The sequence below is a fragment of the Physeter macrocephalus genome, unplaced genomic scaffold, assembly GCF_002837175.3.
Source record: "Physeter macrocephalus isolate SW-GA unplaced genomic scaffold, ASM283717v5 random_69, whole genome shotgun sequence".
Taxonomy (NCBI): domain Eukaryota; kingdom Metazoa; phylum Chordata; class Mammalia; order Artiodactyla; family Physeteridae; genus Physeter; species Physeter macrocephalus.
In genome coordinates, this window is record NW_021145355.1 from 82717 (window position 1) to 105970 (window position 23254).

Here is a 23254-nt window from a genome sequence, read left to right on the forward strand (position 1 = left end):
GCAGGAAAAAAGAGGTAGGCATAGAGAATGGACTTGATGACATGGGGTGGGAGGGCGAAGCTGGGCGAAGTGAGAGTAGCATCGACATGTATACACTACCGAATATAAAATAGTTGGCTGGTGGGAAGCAGCCGCATAGCACAAGGAGATCAGCTCGGTGCTCTGTGACCACCTGGAGGGATGGGATAGGGAGGATGGGAGGGAGGCTCAACAGGGAGGGTATATGGGGACACGTGTTATGCATATGGCTGGTTCGCTTCATTGTGCAACAGAAACTAACATGGTATTGTGAAGCAATTATACTCCAATAAAGATCTATTAAAAAATTAAAAAAACAAAACAAAACAAAACAAAACAAAAAATAGGCTCATAGATACAGAGAACAAATGGGTGGTTACCAGAGAGAAAGGGGTGGAGAGGGGTACAAAATAGGTGAATGGGGTTAAGAGGTACAAAACTCCAGTTATAAAATGAGCCACAGGGCTATAACACACAGCATAAGGAATATGGCCAATAATATTGTAATAACTCCATATGGGGACAGATGATTAATAGACTTATCGTGGTGATTATTTCATAATGTATGCAAATGCCAAACCACTACGTAGAACACCTGAAGCTTACATAATATTGTACATTATACTTCAATTTAAAAAATTAAAATAATGTATCTTATAATTCAAAAAAGAAGAAGACTATACAAATTTATAGAAACAGAAAGTAGAACAGTGGTTGCCAGGGCCTGGGGGCAGGGGAAAATGGTGAGTTGTTTGTTTAATGGGTATAGAGTTTCAGTTTTGCAAGATAAAAAGTTTTCGAGATTTGTTGCAAAACAGTGTAAATGTAACACAACCAACTTTAAAACATTTAAAACCGTACATTTAAAACCGGTTAAATGGTGTATTTTATGTTATGTGTATTTTACCATAATTGAAAATTTTATTAATACAACATTATAAATCAACTATACTTCAATAAAGTTAAAAATTAAAAAATTAAAGACTATAAATCATTTATGTCAAGAAATATGAAACAAAGTAGACCAAATCTTAGAAAAAATAGAACTTACCTAACTTGATTTAAGAAGACATAAAAAGCCTGAATGGTTCTACAACTATTAAAGAAATTAAATCCATGCCACAGCTAGAGAGAAGCCCGCACACCACAAAGAAGAGCCCGCGAGCCACAACGAAAGATCCCACGTGCTGCAACGCATGCCACAACTAAGACCCGATGCAGCCAAATAAATAAATAAATATTTTTTAAAAAAAGATGAAATCTTGCCATTTGTGACAACATGGATGGACCTTGAGGGCATTATGCTAAGTAAAATAAGTCAAATGGAAAAAGACAAATACCATATGATTTCATTCATATGCAGAATATTAAAAACAAACTAAAAAAAAAAAATTAACTCCACAATTTGAAATCTTCCCACAAAGGAAATACCAAGTCTAGACAGTGTTCCAGAAGTTTAAGTAGAGATAATTCTAATTTTATAAAAACTCTTTCTGAGAATGGAAATCGCAGGAACACACTCTAACTCTTTCTATGAGGCCAGTGTAACCTTAATACCAAAATGAGACAAGAATAGGATGAAAAAGGAAAATTAGAAGCCAGTCTCACTCATGAATATAAATGCAACAGTAAGAAAACTACAAACAAACCAAATCTAGCAGTATATTAAAAGTACTAGACATCATATCCAAGTTGGGCTTATCTCAGCTATGCAAAGGTGGTCTAACAACAGAAGAGAAATCTACATGTGTCATTTATTATTGTTGGTAATAGTGAACTTTGGTGCTCTATATCACATTACTTCTGCCCTCCTCTGACATTCGCTGTATTTACAGCGCATAATTTCCTGCAAGCTTAGACTCACCTTATGCTCCAGTGTCTCACCTCAAGCTTATATCATGTTGCCTTTTGCTTTTTGCCTCAGGGTCTTCTTCAGTGGCTTTAGGAGTCACTTATCTGCCAGTTAGTGTTTCCCAGAAGCATAGGAGAGTTAAGTTCTCTAAGATGAAACCCTTTCATCCCTAAGATGAAACAGGAGCTGGTGGATACATGCTCCAGTCTCCTTCTTTTGGGGAAGGCAATTCTGGGCAGCATCCTGTAGACTTATCAGAGGACCCCACAGACTTGAACTTCCTTTGCCTACAGCTGCAACAGCAATTATGCATCGTTAATTGGCTTTTTCTCCTTCCCTGTTTCAGTCTCTTTGCTCCTTCGCTCCCTGCTTCCTGGCATCACCTCTCAAATAATCTACCTGAACTGAAGTCCTTATTCCAGGCTCTATTTTTGAAGGAGCCCAAATTAAAAACTTACATTAATAGATTTAAGAAGAAAAAAAAACTATGATCATCTTAACAGATGTAGAAAAAAAATGATGATATTCAACATCTTTCATGATAAAAGCTCTTAGCAAACTAGAAGGAAACTTCCTGGATGGCCTGGGCCCACGTGGCCCATGGCAGGGAGGCAGCCCCATACCTCTAAGTTGGTTGTGTGGTTGACAGAGCAGGGGAGGGAAGAGAAAGGACAAAAACAGGAAACAACCCGAAAACAATAGGCCGGTGGACCGAGAGAGACGCAGATGTGAGCTCCGTAGAGCAGGGACCGTCTGGCCGCAGGGAACTCTGGGCATCTCCGGCCCCTGGGCTTGAGGGAGGCCAGGGAGGGGTGGGGAGGCCCAGGGAGGGGAAGGGACAAGAGCTCAAGTCTTGATTGACAGTCCATCCCAAGCCCTTTCCACTCGGCCACGGCCACGAGGGAAGCGAGGAGGAGCAAGGAATGTGAACTTACCTGTCATCTGCTAAAGGGCGTGGCTGCGATGGGGAAGGAGGGTGGCCAGGGGTCCAGCTTCCAGATGCCGCTTGTGGCAGGGCTGCCACCCGTTCAGCAAGTATAATCAGGCTTTGGCCCAAACTCCCCTCTCAGGAGTCACGTGCTTCCTGTCCCAGCTGCGACTTCAGACTAACCTCACTTTCAGTCCATTACCTCTTGTTTTAAACTCTGTTAAAATATACACTCTGTAAAATTGACCATTTTAACCATCTTTAGTGTCCAGCTCTGTGGCATTAAGTCCATTCACACTGCTGTGCAGCTATCACCACCACCACCCCTCTCCAGAACCGCCATCCCTCACCATCATCCCAAACTGAAACCCCTCTCTTTTCAGCACTGACTCCCCCTCCCCCCAGCCCCTGGCAGCCACTGTTCTACTTTCTGTTTCTCAGCTGGACTGCTCTAGGGACCTCACAGGAGTGGAATCACACGGTATTTGTCTTTTTGTGATTGGCTTATTTCACTGGGCATGATGTCTTCAAGGCTCATCCATGTCATAGCATGTGTTAGAATTTCCTTCCTGGCGGCTTCCCTGGTGGCGCAGTGGTTAAGAAGCTGCCTGCCAGTGCAGGGGACACGGGTTCGAGCCCTGGTCTGGGAAGATCCCACATGCCGCGGAGCAACTAAGCCCATGAGCCACAACTACTGCGCTTGCGCTCTAGAGCCCGCGAGCCACAACTACTGAAGCCTGTGTGCCTAGAGCCCGTGCTCCACAACAAAAGAAGTCACCGCAACGAGAAGCCCGCGCACCGCAACGAAGAGTAGGCCCCTGCCCCGCTCATGGCGACTGGAGAAAGCCCACAGCAACGAAGACCCAACGCAGCCAAAAATAAATAAATAAATTTATGAAAAAAAAATTTCCTTCCTTTTTAAGGCTGAATAACACCACCTTGTACGAATACACCCCATTTTGTTTATCCACTTATCAGTCAATAGACACGTGGGATGCTTCCTCCTTTTGGCTCTTGTGAATAATTCTGCTGTGATCATGGGTGTACAAACATGTCTTTGAGTCCCTGCTTTGAGGCAACTCAAACTCTTTGAGGCAAATATCCAGAATTGGAATTGCTGTATCATATGGTAGTTCTACGTTTTTTTTTTTTTTTTCTTTTGGCTTGCAGGATCTTAGTTCCCCGACCAGGGATTGAACCTGGGCCACGGCAGTGAAAGTGCCGAGTCCTAATCACTGAACCACCAGGGAAGTCCCTCTCCAGTCTCTCTTCTGATGTGTGTTTTCTGCACTCCTGGGAGCCTTTGATGAATGAGACAGTTCCAGGATGAGTTGCCCTCTGAACCCCTGCAGGAGGCTTGTCAACGTCACAGAGCCGGGTCTTCCTTGTATCTGATGTGCCCTGCCACCAAAAACATCTTCTTAACAACTAAGAACTATCGTGTTCTCAGATCTTTTCACATCGGCCACCTCGCCTAGCAATTTAAAAAACCTACCCTGGCAGAGTAGCTTTGTGCCAATAGGCAAAAAGTATCAAAGCTGGGAGCAGAGGTGGGTGCTGGGCTCACCCACAAGCAGAGGTTTTGCTCCCACAGCTCCGCCCCTCAGAACTACCACTGAAACTCCCGGCTCAGCAAAAACACAAATTAGATCACGTCAGGGACCAACGGGACAGTCGAGGCCACGAATGCTGAGGGTCTGCTGGCTTTGAAGCGATCCCTCTTGGTACGTTTGTGCCTTGATTTCTTCATAGAAGTTCTTTTGAAATATTCCTGTCATACTGCTGGTCAAACAAAGCCAACGTAGAACGTTGGGTGGGGACGTCACAGCAAGGCTTTGAGGGGCCCTTGTGACTTCACAGTTTAGATAGCATCTGTCGTAGACACAAATTAGGGTGCGTGTCTCATTCATCTTCTCCCCGGGAGTTATGTCTGGACTTATCTTTTTTTAAGGGGAAGCCCTCCTTTCTCTATTTTTTTTTTTCTTTCTTTCTCTATTTTTGACAGGTTTTCTGGGGCACTTCTGTCTTCCTACTTCATCCCACTTTCCTGGTCAAATGATTTCCAAGGTTGGCATGATGGTACCCAACCTTCAGGTCTTTCCTTGATTTTGTTCTGTTTTTTTTAAACAAGTTGGGGAAAGAGAGCCTTTTCCTCCTGGTTGTAGAGGTTGGAGGACAGACACTGCCTAAGGCTGTGCCTTACATTCACGGGGGGGAGGTGGGTTTGCAGGAGGTGAGGAGTTCAAAATGCACGGAGTAGAGGTGAAAATTTTCTGATGGTGTCCCAGTTACTGGTTCCAGCCATTCCTGAGGTCCATTCCTGCAGATTGGTTTCCACGGGCCACTCCTTTCGCCTTTTTTTGCTTATGCCAGTTTTAGCTGGTTTCTGCCCCGTGCACCCAGAGTCCAGAGTAAGAGACCATGAATCATGACAATGAACCCCATCCGTCAACAAAGGAATGTTCCAGAACAAAACCGCACATGGCCTGTACTGGCCCTGGCACCAGTGGCTTAATTTGGTGCTGGTTCTTCACAACAAGAGGGTGAGTGATAAGACACCGGCTAGAGAAACATCTCCACCATACTGTGGTTTAAGCTCTAGGAAGTAATATGGCATTTTGACAACAGCTTTTCTAATTGTTAGTTGTTGAAAGCCAAACTGCAGAGCAATGAGGAAAATATGAATACAAGTGTGTACGTAGTTCACCGCAGATTGCTGCGCCTGACGCACTGCTCCTTCACAATTCAGACTTCGGGTTTTTTTTAAATAAAGAAATGAATACATTTTATTAGAACTTGTTATAAATATTTTTTATTCTCAGAGCTGAAATGCTAAGCCATTATTTAAATTTTATCTCCATTTTTTTATTAGTTATCTATTCTATACGTATTAGTGTATATATGTCAATCCCAATCTCAGACTTTGTTTTGTCAGAGATGGCATCTCGCTGCACTTGGGCACTCCTCGGTCCAGGGGAGTAAAGAAGGAACCGCCTGGAAAGAGACTGTGGGCGCTTGAGGCCATGCGGCAGGAGCCCCGACAGAGCCCCCCAGCAGCTCACTTGGCATCAGGTCCCATAACCACTAATCAGAGCTGGGTCTGTAATAACCTGGAGCAGGGGGTGGGGAGGAGGCCCGTGAGACCTCCCTGCTGGCTAAGCACATCCTACCTTTGGAGATGGGGCCACAAAGAGCGAAAGGGCCCAGGAAGTGGGCTTAAGGCTGGACTCCCAGCGGATCTCACTGACCAGTCCCCTGTCCAGGGGCTCTAGACCCAGTCACCATCACTATTTCTGACTCTCCTAAAATACAGGGCACCAAGTTAAATTTAAAACTTCAGATAGGGGCTTCCCTGGTGGCGCAGTGGTTGAGAGTCCGCCTGCCGATGCAGGGGACGCGGGTTCGTGCCCCGGTCCGGGAGGATCCCACATGCCGCGGAATGGCTGGGCCCGTGAGCCATGGCCGCTGGGCCTGCGCGTCCGGAGCCTGTGCCCCGCAACGGGGAGAGGCCACAACAGTGAGAGGCCCACGTACCGCAAAAAAAAAAAAAAAAAAAAAAACTTCAGATAACTAACTTTTAGTATGTCTCAAATATTGTACATTGCAAGAGTTACATATTGCGTGTGTATAGCTGTACATATGTATACGTATGTATGTGTATATGTTGGTTTTTTAAGCTCTCCAAGTGATTCCAATGTGTACAGTGCTGAGAACCAGCGCTCAGGGTAGAAGAGCAGACAGCTGGGTGAGAACTCACACAGGAACCCGGGGGCCGGCACGGAGGCGTGGACCAGTTTGGTGTTGGGGATGACATGGGTTAGAGGGCACAGGGCACAGAGGGCACACGAGGGGCAGCAGACACCTGCAAACCCCCAACACTCAGCGTGCGGGAGGGAAACACTAAGGAGGGGGGGTCCATCTTCAGAAGGGAGGGTGTTGTCTTTCATGTTACAAACAGCGTTATACTCCCCCTGGACGCCGAAGCCTGATTGAAGCCGGGCTGTGAAGCCCCCGAAGCTCTTTCCACTAGGGCAGGGTTCCCATTCTTGACAGCAGAGCAGAACCACCTATGCAGCTTTTCGCAGTGCAGCTTCTGGGTCCACCCCAGAACCGTCCAACTATAACCCCGTGTGCCCGCTTTAAAAGCTATACAGGGACTTCCCTGGTGGTCCAGTGGTTAAGACTCTGCGCTTCCAATGCAGGGGGCGCGGGTTCGATCCCTGGTCGGGGAACTGAGATCCCACAAGCTGCATGGTGTAGCAAAAAAAAAAGAAAAATCTACAGACATTTCTGATGCATCATTTGGGCCACTACCCCCTCCTCAACTCCCCTCTCCTCCTCTACCCATTTTGTGGCTTCTGAGCAAATCACTTTTCATGTCTGTTTATATCCTTCCCTTCTCTGCTAAGTTTCTGGTGCCTTCCCCTTTGAACCACCAAGAACAGATACAATAAATGTTAATTAGACTTAAGCTAGTGGCTTGGTTTTATGAGAGACATGTTTCACAGCAAATGTTCTCAAACTTTAGCTTATATCAGCATCACTGGAGGGCCCCAGCCCCAGAGCTTTTCATCGGGGTGAGGCTTGAGAATTTGTAGTCCTAACAAGTTCCCAGGTGATGCTGATGGTTCTGGTCCTGGGACCACACTGTTTTTGTAAGAATGAAAAGGTGTTCTCACTTTAAATAAAGTCAAGGTAATCACAACTACAAGTAGAAACCAGAGATTTGGAGTAGAAATGCTGGCCAGGGCCATGGAAGGCTAGTGCTTCCTAGAGCAGGCTGTAGGCTCACTGGCCTGTAGACTGAATGACGGAGATTGTGGGGTCAGTCTAGCAGAGTGGAGTTACAAGGAACTGTGCATGAATCTCTGCTCAGCCCATTGCTGGCTGTGTGACCTTGGGCAAGTTGCTTAACTTCTCTGAGCTTCAGTTTGCTCATCTGTAAAATGGAGTCATGCTTCTTACGTATGCATACTACGCATGGTAATTGAGTAGGCATTCAGCAGCAAGAGATTCAAGTCCAGGCCATTGCGATCTCACAACCAAGCTCTAAGGCCCTCTCACCCACCTCACAGCCCCCTTCAAAGGCTTTTATAATGATTTACAAAACATTGGGTCAGAGCCTGGCACACGGTGAGCACTCAACCAAGATTGTGGTGGTTGTTACAGCTGGTGCCTGGACACGTACTTTTCTCTGTCCTTATAGGCTATGCTCAAGAACAGCCTAGTACGTGGCTTGACTACTGCATGGGTCTACAGAGTGTCAGACCCCAAGATCACCCCCATACAGGGAGGGGCCCGACATACGATGTTATGTTATACAGGTTATGTTTAGTCCTCGAGTGAGAAAAGTTTGTGAATATGTATTACTTAGAAACCTACTGGCTCATGAAGGACTTGAGTTGTTTATAAAGTCAGGCCCTCTGGTCTTCTTTTTGGACCCCAGCCCCCTCTCATGGGGAGCTACCCTGCAGAGTGGGGAGGAGGAGCCAGTAGCTGTGGCAGGTGACCTGCTGAACTAAGATGCTGGGGTGCCAGGAGGAACAGTGACTGCACGTGACGCCATCTAGTGCCCACAGTGAGCAAGTGTCCTGCCACCCAGTCTAAAATGGATGACCATTAGGTCAGCTGTAGGTGATATTCCTCTACAATCACAAGGAGGTCTAAAATGAGCTGGGATCCTGAGAGAATATTTTTAAAGGGGGTGATCTATGTAGATGCAGCAAGTTTACCCATAAACATTAAACAGCCAAAGAGCTGAGGGAGGGCAAGCGTGAGAGGGTCTGTCATAGAAGGGAGAGAACCTTCTCCCTGGAAAGCATGGATGTCAGGGTAGCCAGCTGCCCTTTTCTTCCTTTAACCTTAACTACAAGGGGGAGAATAAACTGAGATGCTTTACTAGGAACTCAGATGGGAAACTGAACCCTTTCCTTAGGAAATATGCCAAAGACAGCTCCTTGGCTTGTTAGAGAGAGCAAAGGCAAAAATCCAAGAGACATAATCTTGTTTTTTCACTGTGAGGCTGTTTTCTTTTGGGGACTGAGTATTAGCTTAAAAAATATTTGAGTATAGTCAAAGATCACTTTTAAAAAATCAATTAGAGCACAGGGAACTATATTCAATATTTTGTAATAACCTATTAGGGAAAAGAATCTGAAAAAGAATATATATATGTATATATACATATATATATATAAAACTGAATCACTGTGATGTACACCTGAAACAAAAAAGATATTGTAAATCAACTATACTTCAATTAAAAAATTTTTAGTTAAAAAAAATCAATTAGGTATTACCAGGTGTTTATGGTTTTAACCATTAGAGTATGTGTCCAGGGTCAGAGGTGACAGCCACGGGGTCTGGGCCCAGTGGCAGCAATGGACCTGGTTGGGTTAGTTCAGGGGCTTGAACCTGGCCTCCCTTTCCCCCAGCTCTGGGCAAGCTCTGCAGCTCTAATGAGGCCACCCAGCCACAGTCAGGTTCTGTCACAACAACAGAGAACCGCCTCAGTTCCTCCTGTAAATAAAAGGGCTTCAGTCATGGGTGAGGTCAAGGGCCCAGCAACCTCCTGGGGCTTCTGAGCCACTTCCCATAATGATCCAATCAGAACCGGAGGGTGAGTTAATCCACCCACGTGCAGAGTCCTGGGCCTCCTCAGCCTGAGGTATAAGCTGCTGGGTTCCCACCAGCTCCTGAGCTTTCACCCATTTCCAGATCAGTGCTCCCCTTCCCTCAAAGTCTCCCCGTTTGCCCCCTGAAACGTGTTTTACTGGAGAGAAATTTGCCCACGTCCCTCACCCCTGCACAGACCCTCCCTTTGTTTTCTTGCCCTGACTGGAGCCGGGCCCCCCTGTGAGGATGTCTCTTCCCCCGTTCCTCGTATCTCGGGGCTGGGCGGGCATTGGGTACCGGCTGGCCCCTCATGGCTTCAGCGTTCTGGAAGCAAGCCCTCCCTCATGTGCCAGCTCTGCATCTCAAGGTCATTTCCCCTACCTGGAGTTCATAGCCATTCCTCCTACCTGGGGTTCATGGAGGACTTTGTTTCCCCCTACCTCCCCCACCCCTGACTCCTGCTGTCACCCTGGGCAACCACTGTGTCTACCAGAAGGCCCACCTGAGCGCCAGCATCTGCTCCATTCCTCAACTACAAGTCTTTACCTCCATCCTACCAGCCACCCCTTCAGTCACATCTTACTTTGTCACCACACAATACTGCTTCCCTCCAAATTCTTCATCTCCAGAATCTTCTCTGACCGCATCCCTGTCTCCCTCCATCAGTCTGGACCCCAAGGCCAACCACTCTCCCATCCACGCCCCCACTGTCCCCTCTTTGCACCTGCTGTACCCACACGGTATCCCCCATCCCCAAACAGACAAGGTTTCCTCTGCAGGCTGCAGCTCTACAGCTATGCATGAGTGAGATATAGCTAAGGAGGGCAGATTTACCCAACGGAACCAGAGAGAGGCTTCAACTTGGAGACTCAGGGAAGGAGGGTGGAGGTTAGGAATGACATGTGGGAACTGGATTTAACTAGAAGTTGGTTCATAGAACATTTGACCCTTCCTCCTTACCCCTGATGTAGAGGGGCAGGCAGCAGTAGCCAGTCCCGAGGCCAACGATCAGAAGATTCTTCTCCAAAGACACTTAAGAACCCCAGAGCAAAGACCTCTGCAAGCTGGCATTTAAGGGTCCCCATATGGTTACCTAAAAACAGAGCTCATCAGTTGACAAGCTCTACCCATCAACATGGGGCCTCAATCACCTTTTCATGGCCTCATTTTTAAGTGTGTGTAACCTATCAAGGATCACCAGACATTTAAGAAAATCTGCAACTTGGGAAAGATCAAGATAAACAAAAATGATCTCAAAGGATACAGAGATAATACAGGGAACTGAAAAACACTTTAAAAAAAAGTCTATTTGTTTTCCTCAAATACTAATTTCCCCATAAGAAAGGGACAGGGATCAAGAACCCTTGGAGATTAAAAATGAAGCTGAGGGGCTTCCCCAGTGGCGCAGGGGTTAAGAATCCGTCTGCCAATGCAGGGGACACGGGTTCGAGCCCTGGTCGGGGAAGATCCCACATGCCGCAGAGCACCTAAGCCCGTGCACCACAACTACTGAGCCCGCGCTCTACAGCCCACGAACCACAACTACTGAGCCTGCGTGCCACAACTACTGAAGCCCGTGTGCCTAGAGCCCGTGCTCTGCAACAAGAGAAGCCACTGCAATGAGAAGCTCTCGCACTGCAACAAAGAGTAGCCCCCGCTTGCCCCAACTAGAGACAGCCTGCACGCAGCAACAAAGACCCAACGCAGCCAAAAATAAATAAATAAATAGATAGATTAAAAATCTTATTAAAAAAAAAAAAGATGGCTGAATTAAAAAAAAAAAGATGGCTGAGGGATTTCCCTGGGGGTCCAGTGGTTAGGACTCGGTGCTTTCACTGTCATGGCCCTGGGTTCAATCCCTGGTCGGGGAAAGGAGATACCGCAATCTGAGGGGTCATTAAAAAAAAAAAAAAAAAAGGATGGTTGAAACTAACAAAAGCGTCACAGAAAACTTGGACAATTAGGCCAGGAAAATTTCCAAGCGGAACAAAAATCAACAAATGGAATATAAGAAATAAAAGATAAGTGACATGGAGCGTTAAACCCAGAGTCCCAACATTCTACTGTTTAAAGTTCCAGAAAATAAAAACAGAGAAAACGGAGGGGAGACGACTGTTTAAAAAATACAGAAGCACGTTTTTCTTAGGGGAAGCACACAAGCCTTTAGGTTAAAAGGGCTCCCCCCGTGCCCCGCACCCAGACTTCAGTGCAAACAAGCATCAGACCATCGCAAAGGTTTCCGTGGATCACACTCTGCTGACATGGCAGGGGGCTGGGGGTGGGTCCTGGGGGTCCCTGACTGAGGCCTCGGCCTCATTCTTTCAAACCAGATGAGCCGTCACTCCGCCCCTACTGCAGTAAGACAACTCACCCCACCGAGGAATTGGATGACCAGCTACCTCTCAGTCCCCGGCACTGGCTTGTGGAAACCAGGATTTTTAAAAAAAGTATATCCAATATCGTTCAAATTGGAATTTTTTTTTTTTTTTTTTTTTTTTTTTGGCGGTACGTGGGCCTCTCACTGTTGTGGCCTCTCCCGTTGCGGAGCACAGGCTCCAGACGCACAGGCTCAGCGGCCATGGCTCACGGGGCCAGCCGCTCCGTGGCATGTGGGATCCTCCCGGACCGGGGCACGTACCCGTGTCCCCTGCATCGGCAGGCGGGCTCTCAACCACTGCGCCACCAGGGAAGCCCCAAATTGGAATTTTAAAACTGATATATATTCATTTTTAACAGGTGAAAGACACACCACAGCATAACGATGATCATCTTGTGAAACTTCTTTCTATAATAAGCGTCACCGGGAGGTTAAAGAATGCAGAGGCCCCAGCTTGTTGAAGCAGGATAGGCCCTGGGCATGTGTATGTTTTCCAAGTTCCTCAGACCATGGCTCTGATACCGTCAAAGCTTGAAAACCACTGGCTTAGCTAAAAACGTTTGAACAATTGAAAAACGGCACTGGGCTTTGTCAATCTGGTTACAGCAAATCCAACATAAGAGGGCTTCCTTTTCAACCAACACTTTCCCCACTCTCTGCCTGCCTTCCCAGCCCCTGTGACAGCCACCAGCTACCTGGAGTGACACACCACGGCTCACAGGCTGCAAGGGGAAGAGCAGCTTTGCTAAGCAACAGCTGTGGTTTTATAGTGTTTTTCAGCGTTGCGGTTTTATTGCGTTTTTCCTGTTTCTTCCCTCTGCAGCACAAGAGAAAGAAGGTGGGCTTCTGAGCCTCCCAGAATGGAGGTCAGACCTCAACTCCACACTTCGCGGGGCCGAGGGTAAGTTACCCACCTTCTGACCCTTTGTCCCCCCTTCGCTCCCCCTAAAATTGTTCTGGGTGCCGAGAAGTCGGCATCTCCTCTCCATCTTCACCCTCCACCCGCTCCCTTCCAACCTGGCCATCCCAGCCCCTGGGAAAAGACCACCACAAACCCTGCAGCCTTGTGCCAAGGGAGGGCAGTGGGGGATGCGCTATTCCCTGCCCCACCCACCTCTCCTAGCTGCGTTCAGCCTACATCGCATCAGGTGTCGCCCCAGCACGGTAACCATCCAGGTAAGCCAGTCCAGGTAACCATCAGGGCCAAACATGTTATTTGCTGGTGGGGAAATTCGGAGCAGCAGGTAGAGAATCCCTCTTCTCCGCACCTTGCGTCGTCTGAGAGCACCAGCTTTCGATCCTGCTAAAGGCAGACAGTCCGGCATCGGCCTCACATTTCCCGGGCATATGTAGTGGCCTTTTCCCTGGACCTGTACCTACTGTCTGAGTCAGGAGGGCTCAGCTCAGCCGCGGTGATGAACCCAGACATTTCCGTGGCCAAGTGCAAGGGTTTCTTGTTTCGCTGATGAGAAGTCTGTTCTGAGTCAGGTGACTCTGATTCATGTGGCTTCTGTTTTGTGCCTCCACGGTGACCCATCACTGAGTCGAACGGAGAGCACTGGAGTGTCGTGCTGGCTCTTAAATGGACCAGTGGCCGGAATTAGTCACATGCCCTAACCTAACTTCAAGGGAGGCTGGGACTGCTGTTTTCCTGGGTATCCAGAAAGAGGAAAATAAGATCTGATGAAAATATAGCATTATTTCTGCCACTCCAAACACCCCTCCTTCTTCTCTTTTCTTTTTTTTTTTTTAAATTAAAGGCAAAAATTGGAGATAAGGGTCTATCTCCTCTAGGAGAATATCCCGTTAGCATGTGAAAGGCCTCTGAATGGTATTACAGTGAATAGGGAATCTATTTAATTCAGCATTTCCTGAACTTATTTGGTCATTGAGCCCTTTTTTTCTAAGTTTAATCTCCCTTGGAACTAGTATTCTAAGCTACAAACTTTGGGAAATTGTCCTCGATGCGTCAGCCGTGGCCCTTGGTTCTCTCACCTTACCAGCCACCTCTCAGTGCACCTCGCCTGGAGCAGGGGATGTCCCTGGAGAATCCTGGAGCACTGCTACCCCACCCCACCCCATCGTGAACAGTTCTTTCTGGGCGCCTCCCCTCCCCACTTCCTGTGATTCACATCCACTGGGCAGCCCTTTTCCAGGAACTCATAACAGGGAGGGGTGGGCCTCAGGCACAGATGCTTATTTGGAAGGGACCCGAGTTCAACCTCTGACCCAAAGAAGAATTCCCCTCGTCTGTTCAGGGTGAGGCCCTTCCCCTCTGTTGGATTCCTCCACTCGCTCACTTGCAATCCTCCTTTGGCCCTGCTGGGCGGCTCAAGCTGTTAGGCAGCCCTACCTCCTGGAGCCGGGATCTGCTGTCGGGGACCCTGCTCCCCCTCTTCCAGCTCAGACTCTTTGGAGCAAGACAGCAAAGCCTGCTCCTCATCACACAACAGACATCCGAGCGCCCACCAGCTGCCCCCACGTCTCTCTAGGCCAAACTCCTGTGTCTTCAAATGTCTGCGACAGGGACTTCCCTGTCGGTCCAGAGGTTAAGACTTAGCCTTCCAATGCAGGGGGTGCGGGTTCAGTCTCTGGTAGGGGAACTGAGATTCCACATGCCTCGGGGCCAAAAAATGAAAACATTAAAAAAAAGAAACAAAAAAACCCCAGAAGCAATACTCTAACAAATTCAATAAAGATTTTAAAAATGGTCCACGTCAAAAAAATCTTAAAAAAAAAAAAAATGTCCGCAACAGTTTCCAGGCCCCTCATGGCCCTGCCCTCCACCTCCAGCCCCATCATCAATGTCAAGGTCTGATGCATTTCCCATCACCTTTGTTTGGGCTCAGCATTCCGGTTTCCTGATATCTTCTGGACTCCTAATCGGGTCATGTATCATCTTGGTGATTAGTTACTCTTTCTAGCTTTGCGTTGCCTGCTAGCAAACTTGCTGAGCGTATTTCTGCGGCTTCATCCAAATCACTGAGGCAGGCTGGGCAGGGGAAGGTGGATTTGGAGAGGCTCAGGGAGGAGGGGGCAGGGAAGAGTACTTATTGGGCTCACCTGCCAGCCCTCTCAGAGGCCAAGTTTATTTACACAGTTGCTCTCTTGCCCGCCCTGCCCCTCCTGTTTCAGGAAACTTCCCCCGGGAACCCCTGCCGTCTTCCAACATGGTTTCCCAGGGGCTGCCATGGTCTCACCAGCCCTGATCCTCTGCCCACAGTTCATTGGCCCAGACACGGGCTCATGACCTGATTTTTGGCCTTGGCAAAGGGTCTAGGCAGTCTCTCACCAAAGCGAAGGATGTTAAATGTTCTTTGGTTTGATGATATTAAGCTGCATGAGCCGTTTGTAAATTCTGGAGACTAATCCCTTGTCGGTAGCATCATTTGCGAATACTTTCTCCCATTCTGTGGGTTGTCTTTTCGTTTTGTTTATGGTTTCCTTTGCTGTGCAAAAGCTTTTCAGTTTCATTAGGTCCCATTTGTTTATTTTTATTTTTTATTTTTTGCAGTACGTGGGCCTCTCACTGTTGTGGCCTCTCCCGTTGCGGAGCACAGGCTCCGGACGCGCAGGCTCAGCGGCCATGGCTCACGGGCCCAGCCACTCCGCGGCACGTGGGATCTTCCCGGACCGGGGCGCGAACCCGGTTCCCCTGCATCGGCAGGCGGACGCGCAACCACTGTGCCACCAGGGAAGCCCCATTTGTTTATTTTTGGTTTTATTTCCATTACTCTGGGAGATGGATTGAAAAAGATATTGCTGTGATTTATGTCAGAGAGTGTTCTGTTTCCCTCTATGAGTTTTACAGTATCTGGCCTTACATTTAGGTCTTTAATCCATTTTGAGCTTGTTTTTGTGTATGGTGTTAAAGAATGCTCTAATTTCATTTAAATGTTCTTGATCTTGGGGAAATACTGGTCTGCAGGGAGAGAGGAATGAGGCCCACCAGCCACTGGGGCACAGACGCCCCAATGCAGTGCCCAGCCCCGCGGGAAGGGCAAGCAGGCTGGGCTGTGATGTTGGCTGTTACGGTCTCGTGAAGCTAAGGCATGGGTCTAGCACACATGAGAGAGATGGAACAAACATAGAAAGATAGTACAAATAGGTGCATTCACTGATGGAATACAGGTGGGTATATCTGCACATGTACTTAATAACAAAAACACTCAGAAAAAAACATCCTCTTCCCAGCCTTACCCTGACTCAGCAAGAAAGCGACACACCCTACCTCAGTGCCCTGAGACTGTGGCCCTGGCCTGACCACCTGCTGGCCTCCCTCCTGAGGGCCCGCACCTCTCCCTCTCCTCAGGGGCAGCCGAGGGTGCTACCAGCCAGTCCAGGACACGATCCCAGCCCTGGCTTAATAGCTCTGCGGGGAACCCAAGAGCTGTCTCTGCTGCCATCAAGCAACAGGAATCAGCCAGCAGGTGCCAACAGGGTCCTGAAGCCCCGTGTGCTCCCTTGGATTTGGCTGCATCCAAGGACCAGTGCTTCGGACAGAGGGTGTGCCCATGGCTCTCAGGTGCACTCCTGGTGCCCACTGGGCGGGGGTGGGGTGGGGAGTGGGGGATGGGATGCTGGTTGGCAGAGCCGAGGGAGCCAGCCTCCCCGCAGAGCCCCTGCTATGCTGTCGTGGGGCCGGTGGGCCCTCGGGGTCCTCCTGTGAGCAGCTCCTTCCTGGTGGTGCAAGAGAAAGCAGAGCCCCCTCTGATTTCACCAGAGCGGATAGGGTAAGAGAAGGTGAAGGCATGCTGGCAGGATCCTAAAATCCAACAGACTGGCTGCTGAGCTCATTCTTTGGCGTCTGGGCGGATGTCTTATGTGCTTCTGACACTCACAGGTTGTGGCTTTCCCGTAGCTGTGTTGGCTGAGTTACCTCCCTGGTGTTTTTCCCCTGTGGATTTCCTGGTCCTATAACCTATTTACACCTGCCCCAAACCCTGCCTCATCAGGAGGCATGTCTGTCCCAACATGGCCACCTTCCTGGAATTCAGCCCAAATCAATACTTTGGGGGACTTCCTGCAGTGTTTCAAGGAAGCTTTGCCCACAGAAACTAAGGAGGACTCTCCAGCCCCCGGACCCTGCCATGAACACCAGCAAGTAAACAAACACACCCCTCCCATCCATCCTCCCACCGCTAGGCCCACTGCTCCCGCTTCACCAGCCAGACTCCTACCCAGGAAGACAGCCAAGAACGACCCCCTGGTCTGAGAGTGGTGGTCAAGTCTTTAAGAAGATGGAGCTGGCTTCCAAATCTAAAACTACTTTTATTTGAGGTTGGCTCAACATAAGGTGCCATTATCAATCAGCAGAATTATAAAACTGTACAGGAGGTACAAAAATAGGCCGTTTAACTTAGATACCCTCACATCATCAAGCTTTAAAAATACACATAAAAATTGTACAATCTGGCAGTTTATAAAATATAAAGCTAAAAAGAGGATTTTAGGTTCCACAGAGGATTGTATCACACAATTAACACAGACCCATCAAACAATTAACTGTCCACAGAGAAGACACAATGGCACAGAATTTAAAAAAAAAAAAAAATCACTTAAAAATTAACATTTTTACCCCAACCAAATGATTTATCCTTTAATGACAAAACTACTATAAGGCGTCCATCCTGTGGAAGGATACAGTATAACTTTTCCTTTTCCAGTTTTAAAATGGTCAGGGGTGTTGTCCAAAGCAAATCTGATGTGCTTTAAGCAAGTGCAATTGTCACTGGATACACTTCAGAGTAAAAATTAAATAAATATAAATAGGTTAAATAAATAGGTCATTGCAAAAAGAACACTACATAACGTTTGCATCTGGGAATGCCTACAGAGTTGACCAGTAATGCTTTCTAGGTAAGCGGGGACTCCCCCGTCAGAGCTTCTGGGACACTGAAAAGGAATACTGTACCCGCCAGACACTCAAGAGCAGGGGGTGAGGTAAGTGGGGTGGGGACTTTGGCTGGAAGTGTTGGTTAAGGCTGCTCTGGGGGGAGGCTCATCGCAGATGCTGTCTTTGTGGTTTTCCAATGAATACAGAGAGGATTTAAGCGCCGATTAAAAAAATCAGAACCTGTTACTCGTGGAAATCACTGTTTCATAAAGAAAACCAAATACAGGAAGAGTAGACACTTTGGTTTAAAGGATAAAGGGTCCAACACTGGAAGGCGGAATTCTGGCTCATCTGTACAGGACACCTGGTGACTTTCTTCCAGGCAAGGCCAACGCGCCAGACCACAGTCAACTGAAACAACTACTCCAGGATGGTGAAGGGTGGCCAAGGAATAGAAACACTGGAAAATACGAGGAAGAGGGATTTCAGAAGCTAACTGAGCAGAGAGAAAGCTAAAGAGAATTTAAAGAGGCTCCTTAAGGGTGTGCTGTGCTCTGTCTTCCAGCACAGAAGGCTGTGAAAACGGAACCAGCCCACCTTCCTGGAGGACTTCAGGGCTGAGGATCCGATGAACAGAGATGCACAATGAGAACAGTCCCGGGAAATCCAAGCCTGGCCACAGTCCAACTTCAGAGAAGAAAGTGGCCAAGAGGACAAAGCCCTGCTACCCAAAGGCCCCCCACACCTTCGAGGTCAGATCAACCACCAGTTCATCTCTTTCACCGCGGTGATAAATGAATCGCGTTCACACAAAACCTCCCCCAAAGAATCAGGGCGAGCTCTGATAAGGACATTTCTTCTCCAGTTGGTGAGAAGGAAGCACTTTGCTGGACCCACTAACCTGTGGCTCTTCCACTGATATACATGTAATGGGTCTGAATCATGTCTCCCTAGGAAGAGCCTATGATGACTCTTGCACTGAGTGAGGGGGAGATGGGAGGGGACCTTCGCATCTGGGATTTTATACATCAGCCGCCAGGTGGTTTAGTGACTTATCACGTAACACCAACGATTCCCAAGAGTGCAGACGCTCCGGTGCCCAGTGACAGGTGGAGCTCTCTAAAAATCGAAGTTAAAAGGACTCGATAAGCAACGTGAGAATTCGGGCAGGTGTGCCAAAGACAGATTCAATACAAGGGTCAACACAAGATTTAAATAGATTATGGTGTCCTTGGGATCCCTAACAGATGCGAATAAATTCTGTCTTAAAGATGAAGATGGTGTACTCGTAAAAAGTCAAACAGCCTTCCAAGAATCGTACTAAAGATCAAACAGCTCAGCAGTGACAGGACACGCGGCAGGCTGCAGAACCCTCTTTTTGAGAAAGACAGACACCTTCCTGCTGCGCTGAGCACAACAGGAAACCAGAATTCTAGAGACCAGGATGGGATAAACCAGATGGTGCCCACAAGAGACCTTTTCAAGCCACCTGGAGGACTGACGGGTGACTGGGTTCCCAAAGGTGATGGAGAGAAGATGGACAGAAGGCAATCTGACCCCGGATCTGATGGGTGAAAACCCCAAACCCACGCCCTTCCCCACGCCCGCATCTTCTTTGCAGCACTGATATTTACTCACTTGCCGTCTCTCTGTCACTGGCTCGTATGAAAGCTGAGGTTTTGCCTATTTTGTTCACCTGTGTCCCTAGCATGTGATATCCTGCCCAGCTCATATATTAAGTGCTCAAATAAAATACATTGAATAAATGAGTTTGAGAAAGTTGGGTGGTTAAAAACTAGTATTGCAAGCAGAAAAGGAATTTTTTTTAAAAGCTGTTCTGGAGGCAAGCTAGGCCAAAACAGAGAGATGACATAAACCCTGGGCTGCTGAGAATGACCTGGCTACTCCCCAGAGACAACATTCAGCAGCGACCACGAGGCAAGGCAGCTGCCTCCCCACCCCCCGCCCCTACTGCCCCCACCACAGGAAGCTGACGGTCCTTTAAATCGCTCGTGGCACCTTCTCCACTTCGTACGGTCTCACTATCAGGCCCGGCGGCAAAGCGACCTGCAGAGCCGCCACAGAACAGAGTGGGAGGGGGCTGGCTCAGGAGCATCAGAGCGGGGAGAAGAAAACCGTCCGGCTGTGTTCCTGAAAAACGGACAGCGTGGTACAAGACACCACGATGCTGACCAAGGATGCCGGGGTTCCCAGGTCTAAATGAGGTAACTGATGAGGTTTAAAGATGTAGGATAATATTAAAGGAGAAAAGAAAAAAAAGTGACATTAGGCATTAGGAAAGGAAGGGAACTGAATTCTCTGAAGGCAGAATGAGCGCTTTTGATGAGTGGCCCTCATTCAAATCCACCACCAGAAAACGTCTTACAAGGAGAAGAAACAGAGATTTCTCTGTCAGTTAGTAAAACTAGACAGTAACATTCTTCCTCCTGGGAGGAGTCTCTGGGTTCACTAGGACCGAACTGCAACGATCCATTCCCCTGGCTGGAGAAAGTACATGCAAAACGCTTCCTTACATGGTACCCTGATTGCATTTAACCTCTAAGGCTCTCGGTAGGGAAAAGACAGAGGAATTTTTGACTAAAACTAAAGTTAAAAATTATATTAATTTTAGGGGGAAAAAACCCCATAGTATTGACATAATTTAGAAAATATTACTTTCATACATGTATATAGCGTTGCTATAACGTTTTACTCTTCAGCATTAGAGAATGTTCTACATATGAACACTCTTTCTGGAGGGGATGGGACTTTGGGTACCTTACAAAATAGAAGATGTATTCTATATCTTGCATTACTTCCTCACAAGCTTCAAGTTAAGTTTAGCTCATGCTAATGTAGCATTCTACAGTATGATCAAAATATAAAGTTATTAAAATCTGCCAAGAGAAACATAAAAGCCTGCCCACGAAGTGTGTGGTGACCCTGGCCTTGGACCTCTAACCCCTGGCCCGTCCTGCCGGCCCCAGGCACAGAGCAGCCTCTTCACCTACCTACTGGCCAGGGCTTTCCCCGGGGGGCCGCGAGTGTCCCATTTGGCCTGCTCCCCTCTGGTCCCAAAGGCCTGTCCCTGCCTGGGTCAGAGCTGTTTTCCTTCATGGCCAGGGGACTTATCACCTCTTGCCCCCAAATGCTCCCAAACATCCCCAAGCACCCCAGGGCACGACTCCACCAAAGGCCACCATTCAGGCCACCGGTGCCCTGGGCCACAGCTGTCTCAGAACGCAGCATCCTCTTTGTTTCTGAGAGACCCACAGACAGACTCACCTTCCAGAGTTCCAGGCTGGCCTCTCCCCACACCGCGTCCCCACCCTCAAGGCTCTGCCACCCCCGAGGAAACACTGGTGACAGTGACCTGGGAACCTGTGGGCGCGTTTGTGATCAGTGAGGCATCTCCGATCCCTGGGGATGACGCCTTCTGAAGGTCCTCCTCCTCCTGGGCACCTTCTCCTCCGGAGCCCTGCTTCTAGCAGAGGCTGCACTTAGTGCACCTCGGCCCGGCTGGTCCAAGAGACAGATGCTCCCGGTCCCAGCACGCAGGCACCACTGAGGGTTCCCTCAGCTTTCTTCCTTAAAGGCCCACAGACTGGCATCTCACAGGAAGTTTTAAAAGAAACGAAAGTCTGAAGCGAGTTTATCCAGGAGAAGGCAGAGGGTGCTCCCCTCTGCCTCTGGGAATGGCCTTCCTTCGCAGCCGTCCCCCCATGGTCAAGCTTTCACGGCCAATGTCTTCCCAGCTCCCTCGTGGGTCGGGGGGGGCGGCGGGGTCACGTCTCCCACTTCCCGGGGTCAGCATCCTCCCCTGCTGGCTGCAGAGCAGGCAGCTCGAGGCACGTGGCTTTGGAGCCTGGTCTCCCTGCTCGGCAGGAGACGCCAGGCTGTGGCTTGTAGAGACCAGGCCCTTGGTCCCAGCGGGGCCGCCGGCACGGAGGCCGCCTGGTTCAGAGGGCGTCTGGAGTCACTGGGGGCCGGGGCTCGGGGGGCTCGTAGTAGTAGGGCTGGAAGGGCCTCTCGCGCCGGCACAGCTCCATGGCACGGTACGTGTGGGAGAGGAGGTGGGGGAAGCGCGAGGTGAAGTAGCGCACGAAGCCGTCGGGAAGGGGGCCCAGCGTCTCCCGCACCTCCTCGGGCAGCTCCCGGTAGTGGTGCTTCTGTAGACGGGAGCGGGGGGAACACAGACCCACGGTCAGCAAAGAGGAGCCCGCGGGACCCGGGCAAGACCCTCGCTCAAGAAAGACCGACCGTTATGCTGGTCCTTGGGCCGCTTCCCCTCCTTCGCGGGAGGCCTCGGAGCCCAGCGAGGCCGGCGCGGGGAGGGCGGGGCGAGGCCGGCGCGGGGAGGGCGGGGCGAGGCCGGCGCGGGGAGGGCGGGGCGAGGCCGGCGCGGGGAGGGCGGGGCGAGGCCGGCGCGGGGAGGGCGGGGCGGGGCCGGCGCGGGGAGGGCGGGGCGAGGCCGGCGCGGGGAGGGCGGGACGAGGCCGGCGCGCGGGGTGGGCGGGGCGAGGCCGGCGCGGGCGGGGCCAGCCCCGGGCGGGAAGGGCCCCGTCAGAAGGAGTTTATCGGTGCAGATCCAGGCACCGAACAAGTCAGCAAAGGATGTAGCACCCGGGAGCCCGCTTCTAGCAGAGGCTGCACTGTGACCTGTATCCCCGCCTCAACATCCCTGGATAGAAAGTTCATTCAGGGGAAGAAGCAGCCTCTAGTGTTTCCTGTGCAGCCAAGGCCTCCCAGCCTCTGTGAGGTCCTCATCCAGAGGGGCTGGAGGACCCCCAGAGAAGGGATATGAGCAGGCGGGGCAGCGCTGCGGCCCCGCCCAGCCCGCCGTGTGCTCATAGCCCTCACCTTATTTCTCATGGCCCGGAGGAGATCTCGGACAGAGCCGCCTTTATAGGTTCTGAATTTACGCAGATCTAGGAAAAAAACAAGGAAGGCAATGTAACAGACAAACAGATTTCGAAAGAAAACAATTCCTGGGGCTCCTGGGGATCAAGCAATCAGACCAAATCATGACCTAACTCCATTCTTGTCGCTGACAGGAGCACTTCCCCGATTGAACCCCAGGGCGGCAGTGTTAGTCTGAATGCCACCTCCCTTTCTCACCTGCGATCAGAAATGACCGCCGAGAGCATGACACCTGTCACTGACCTGTCCCTCTGAGAAACAACTGGGACATGCGTCAGAGCAATGGTGTGACCTGTATCCAAACCACAGGAAGCCTCAATCCCAGAAGCGGTATTTGGAGCCCCAAACGGCTTGGAGTTGCCGCTTCCAAGTCTGCTTCTCAGAAACAGCTGCTGCTTTTGAACCGCTTCCACCAACAATGACCCCGGGGGCGCCGCGAGGTCACCTGTCTGGAGGGGGACAGTGATGTTCTCCCTCCAGTCCATCTTCACCACAGCCCGCCCGCCGCGCTCCAGCTGCTTCACTATCGGGCCGTCTAGGGACTCCTTCTCTATCCGGTCACTCACGTCCTGGGAGGGAGACAGGGCAACGGGTAACAGTCAGTGTGCAGAGGCTCTGAGAGCCAGAGGACGGCCACGCTGAGCGCCGGGACGGCCACCCCTGCCTGAGCCTCGGCCCAGAGCTGGGGAGCAAGCGTCCTGCCTTCTC

At 49.6% G+C, this 23254-nt stretch overlaps 2 protein-coding genes across 6 annotated transcripts in view; both read right to left on the reverse strand.

The window, feature by feature from the left end:
• Positions 1–21082, reverse strand: part of LOC102979956 (intercellular adhesion molecule 2) — a 32861-nt gene extending 11779 nt beyond the window's left edge. Inside the window, exon 1 of one of the 5 annotated variants that reach the window (XM_028483784.2) lies at positions 2806–2967. In XM_028483784.2, the coding sequence (XP_028339585.1) occupies positions 2806–2812 (7 nt within the window). In that variant the 5' untranslated portion in view covers positions 2813–2967. The other 4 variants (XM_055082304.1, XM_055082305.1, XM_028483782.2 and 1 more) reach the window with 4 other exon arrangements.
• A 480-nt stretch (positions 21083–21562) lies between these two features.
• LOC102987670 (serine/threonine-protein kinase/endoribonuclease IRE1) overlaps positions 21563–23254 on the reverse strand; it is a 31644-nt gene continuing 29952 nt past the window's right edge. The window contains exons 16-18 of the mRNA XM_028483781.2: positions 22992–23115; positions 22487–22554; positions 21563–21795 (exon numbers count right to left, since the gene is read on the reverse strand). Coding sequence (XP_028339582.1) covers positions 21586–21795; positions 22487–22554; positions 22992–23115 — 402 coding nt within the window. The 3' untranslated portion in view covers positions 21563–21585. The remainder of the gene's footprint in view (positions 21796–22486; positions 22555–22991; positions 23116–23254) is intronic.